At 68.2% G+C, this 4,182-nt stretch overlaps 2 protein-coding genes across 2 annotated transcripts in view; both read left to right on the forward strand.

Moving 5' to 3' along the window:
- The window catches only part of F751_1900 (Putative ankyrin repeat protein), a gene marked incomplete at both ends in the record, with an annotated part of 4,148 nt that extends 2,686 nt beyond the window's left edge, over nt 1-1,462 (forward strand). Inside the window, 4 exons of the mRNA XM_011399607.1 lie at nt 183-410; nt 656-760; nt 881-971; nt 1,224-1,462. Coding sequence (XP_011397909.1) covers nt 183-410; nt 656-760; nt 881-971; nt 1,224-1,462 — 663 coding nt within the window. The remainder of the gene's footprint in view (nt 1-182; nt 411-655; nt 761-880; nt 972-1,223) is intronic.
- Nucleotides 1,463-1,943: 481 nt separating this feature from the next.
- F751_1901 (Protein arginine N-methyltransferase 7) overlaps nt 1,944-4,182 on the forward strand; it is a gene marked incomplete at both ends in the record, with an annotated part of 6,145 nt that continues 3,906 nt past the window's right edge. Inside the window, 5 exons of the mRNA XM_011399608.1 lie at nt 1,944-2,124; nt 2,228-2,487; nt 2,602-2,795; nt 3,121-3,600; nt 3,877-3,967. Coding sequence (XP_011397910.1) covers nt 1,944-2,124; nt 2,228-2,487; nt 2,602-2,795; nt 3,121-3,600; nt 3,877-3,967 — 1,206 coding nt within the window. The remainder of the gene's footprint in view (nt 2,125-2,227; nt 2,488-2,601; nt 2,796-3,120; nt 3,601-3,876; nt 3,968-4,182) is intronic.

Raw genomic sequence — 4,182 nt, forward strand, 5'->3', positions numbered from 1 at the left:
CGCGGACGGGGCCCTCGTTGGCTCCGTGGGCCGGCGTGCGGGCGGGTGCCGCGAGCGTGTCGGGTTCCGTGGCCGCTGCGTTTCCCCCGCTCTCCGCCGCGGCGGCGGGGGACGGGGACAGCGCGGTGGCGGCGACGGCCGGGGGCGGCGGGGCCGCGGCGGCGCGCCCCACGGCCGTGGAGCCTCCCACGGACATGATGGGTGGCCCGACGGGCGTCGCGGATTCGCCAGCAGACCCGCACGCGCCCCTGGACCCCGCCGCGACCTCCTCCTCCGAGGACGAGGTGGCCCTGCTCCGCCTGCAGCTGGCCAGCCTGCAAGCCGCGCTGGACCGCTCCGAGCTGGCGCGCCGAGTGGAGGCGGCGGCCGCCGAGGAGGAGGCCGCCGCGCACGCTGCAGCGCTCACCAAGGTGCGCTTGGGGGGGGAAAGGGTGTGTGTCATGCATGTATCGAAAGGGATTACTGGATGATGACACTGTGTTGGAGCAGGGACTTCTCTGCGGCGCGCGTGTGGGGCTCGGCCTTGGCCTGGCTCGGCTGACGCCCGTCATGCAGGCGGCGGCAGGAAGCTGCGAGCGGGGCCAATGAGCCCCGCCGAGAATGCCATGCTCACGTGAGAACGCCCACCCCCCCTTTTCCCTGTCGCGCCTCCCAGGCGGTGCTGGCGGAGCGGATGGAGTGCGTGGTGCGCTTCGCCTCCTTCCTGCAAAACCACGGCCCGGCAGTGCTGGCCACGATGCCGGAGCTGCTGGGGAATGGGGTCGCACGCCCCGGCGCCCCGGCGATGGCCAGGCCCTCCGCGCCCGGCGGGCCGTTGGGCGGCGGCAGGGGCGGCGGGCCGGCGCTGGACCGCCTGCACCCAGACTTCTCCATCCCGGAGTTTGCCTCGCTGGGGTTCCCGCCCCCCTCCGCCTCCCAGACATTTGGGGCGGATGCAGTGCCCCGCCCCTCGCCACCCCTCGCCTTCTCTGGTGAGCAGGGGCTGGTCGGGCGGGTGTCGTCGGGGTGGCGCGACGAGGGTGTCGCTGCACCCATGCTCTGCAGTGGGTCTCGCTTGCGTGTGGAGGTGCTCGGGTGTGGTGGCGTGCCCAGATGGACGAGGATCATCGGCCCGCACTCCTGATGTGTCAGCCGCGACGCCTTCCTCCCCGGCCCGTACCACCGCCACACACCAAGCTGCCGCTGGTACCCATCCCCCGTCGCTCCACACCCCCCATGCGCAGGGCCGATGGGCAGGACCAGCCTGGATGCCGCCTTCCAATCCCCCACCCACACTCTACATTCTGGTTTCGGGGCCGGGGTGCCGCCGCCTTCTTTCATGGGGCACGCGCCGCGATACGGCGGCGCCGAGGCGCGCACCCGGGGCGACCCGCACGCTCTTCACCCCGCGGGGTACCCTGCCGACGGCGGTAACAAACCCGCCCCCGCTTTCTTCACTCTGAACCTGGGTACGACCTGCTGAAGCGAGCCGGCCCTCCGTCCCACTCTCGTGACTCCGGATCTCGAACGAATCACGTACTCCATACCACGCTCCGCCCCGGAGATGAATGCCACGCCGCAGCCTGGCGCGAGAACCTTTTGGGACGCCCCCGATTTGTGGCTCCTGCCGTCCACACGCATGCGAACGAATCCAGTCCAAATGAACCACCATGGCTGTGCAAGCCAACCCCTCCTGTACAACAATAATGGATCAGATTGGGGTGAATAGAACTGTTCATGGAAGGGGGTGGAGACCTCCACTAGTCTCCATTGTATCTGAGCACCAGCAGCACAGCTCATGCTGCGCGTGCGGTGGTCAATTTCCCAGCCCGTGCGACTACTCTCTTTACCTCCACTGCGAGGTCCAATGATGTCAGCAATACATCGAGGTACCTCTGAAATCCTGCTAGTAGAGATTAGAAACCTCCGGTGCGCTCCCGCTCGGAGTGGAAGGGTGTCGTGCCATGTCGACATCTGATCATGGCACGGCAGTGGACCGGACCGTCTGCGATCCTGGCAGCCGGGCCAAGATCGAGGACTACTACGGCGTGCGACTGAAAGACACAGACCCCCGGGCCCTGGCCTTCGTAGTGGCTCAGAGCAAGTCGGCCGGGAACGAGGCCTTCCGCACCCACCGGTACAAGGGTGAGCTCGCAGGTTGGTCCATCGGGCTGACGCATCGCTCTTGGCAGGGCCTGCGGCATGCATCCTGAAGGCATGGTCCTGCTCCAATCCCTCCTCCCCGCAGAGGCGATCAGGCTGTACAGCCAGGCCATTGCCGGCGACGAGTCGGATGCCGCCCTGTACAGCAACAGGTCTGCCGCCTTCCTGGCAGAGGGTCTCAACGATCAGGCGCTGTGGGACGCAGAGAAGTGCATCGCCCTGTCCCCTTCATGGCCAAAGGCACACTATCGGCGCGCCTGCGCCGCCATGTCCCTCTGCCAGTGGCAGGGCGCGCGGCAAGCCCTGGTCAAGGGCCTGGAGCTTGCTCCTGGGGATGCTGCCATGGTGCGAGCTGACTCAAAGGCTGTGCACAGGGCTTGTTGGAGGTGCACGTGGGAGTTTGGCTGCAATCACGCCGGCGTAAACCCACACCCCCCTGTCCCCCCTCGGACCCACCAGGTCGCGAGGCTGGCGGAGGTCGACTGGGTGCTGACGCAGAGGGGCGCCGCGCGGCGAGCGCAGGCTGCCGTCGAACGTCGCGGTGTGGTGAGCCGGCTGCGAGAGCTGCGGTGCCAGGCCGCCAGGCAGGCGGCCCTCCGCCAGTTCAAGCAGAGCATGACCGGGCCTCGCTGGGACCTGGAAGACCTCGACTGGTGGGCTGGCGATTAAGATGGGAGGGGGAGTTTCATTTTGGAGAATGAATGTGCCAGGCTGAGTTGTTGGGAGGTACCGTCGGCACGGGAAAGCCGGTGCACGCTTGGAGCACAGCGCAGCAAGGGCACACGCCAAAAGCGTGGACCACTCACATGGTTGCCCTCGGGTCGTACTCCTCTGTGCTCTCTGGCACTCCTGCATTGGCAGCGTGCATGCATACTCCCTGCCGTCCCATCCCACAGCTAGGACCTCCGCTGCAACCCCTCTCCCACCCACTATCGTCTTGATCACCCCCCTCACCCCCACGCCACCCCTCACCCCCAGGCGGCCCACGTTCCTGCCGAGCATGAAGACCCGGCCCCGGCCCCGCGCTCCCTCCTCCCCCCACTCCACCCTCCTGCGCTCCTACCTGTCCAGCCTCGCTGACCTGGCGGGACCCAAGGCCGCGCTCACGACGCTGGCAGACTCCCGGCGCTGGGCGCAGTACGAGGCGGCGCTGTGCACGCTGGGCGCGGCGGCATGCCACGTGCTCGTCCTCGAGTCGGGGGGCGGGGTGCTGGGTCCGCTGGCGGCGCGCGCGGCGCCGCAGGCGAGCATCACCTCCGTCCAGCGCGGGCGCATGCTGTACCGCATGGCCAAGCAGGTGGCGCACAGCAACCCTGGAACCAGAAGCGAGGGCCTCACCCTGGCGGACTGTGTGCAGGCCAGGCTGGCGGTGGCCGGGGAGGAGGGCCCGGCGCCGGAGGGTGGCGTGCAGGTGGAAAGCAGGGCGGACGTGCTCGTCACCGATCTGATGGACCATGGGTGAGGGGGTGGGGCTGGGAGTGGGGGGGGGACAGTGCCATTCTTGCCGTCGGATGGTGCGCACGGGAGAACGAGCCGCGGCCCTCTCGGCCCGCTCCTTCATGCATGGCCCGGAGGGGGAGGAATACTTGCCGAGGCGCGGTGAACGTCGCACGGGCATGTGCCGAGCATGGCAGGGGCAGGCTTCAGCGCGCGGGGTCAGCACGCTCCCCGTCATCCTCGAGCGGCACCCCAGGCAAGCAAACCACCCATCGCTGCTCACCCCTTGCCCTGCAGGGTGCTGGGACTCGGCTTGCTACCGGCCATAGACGATGCGGCGCGGCGTCTGCTGACCCCCAATGCCGTGGTCATGCCATCCAGTCTTCAGGTGGGGGGGGGTCGTCTGTGGACTGTCCCTGCACGTCAGTGCCTGGGCCTGCCTGGATGCGCGCTTGCAATGGGGGGATGTTTGAGCCTGGCTCCTGCATGTTCCCATGACCTGCCGCACACATTGCGATTCGTGCTTGTGCCTGCTGTAGTCACCTCGCTGCGTAACAGGCCACCCACGCTGTTGCAACACAAGGAATCTGCCACAGATGCTCG

The sequence above is a fragment of the Auxenochlorella protothecoides genome (genome assembly GCF_000733215.1).
Source record: "Auxenochlorella protothecoides strain 0710 unplaced genomic scaffold scaffold18, whole genome shotgun sequence".
Taxonomy (NCBI): domain Eukaryota; kingdom Viridiplantae; phylum Chlorophyta; class Trebouxiophyceae; order Chlorellales; family Chlorellaceae; genus Auxenochlorella; species Auxenochlorella protothecoides.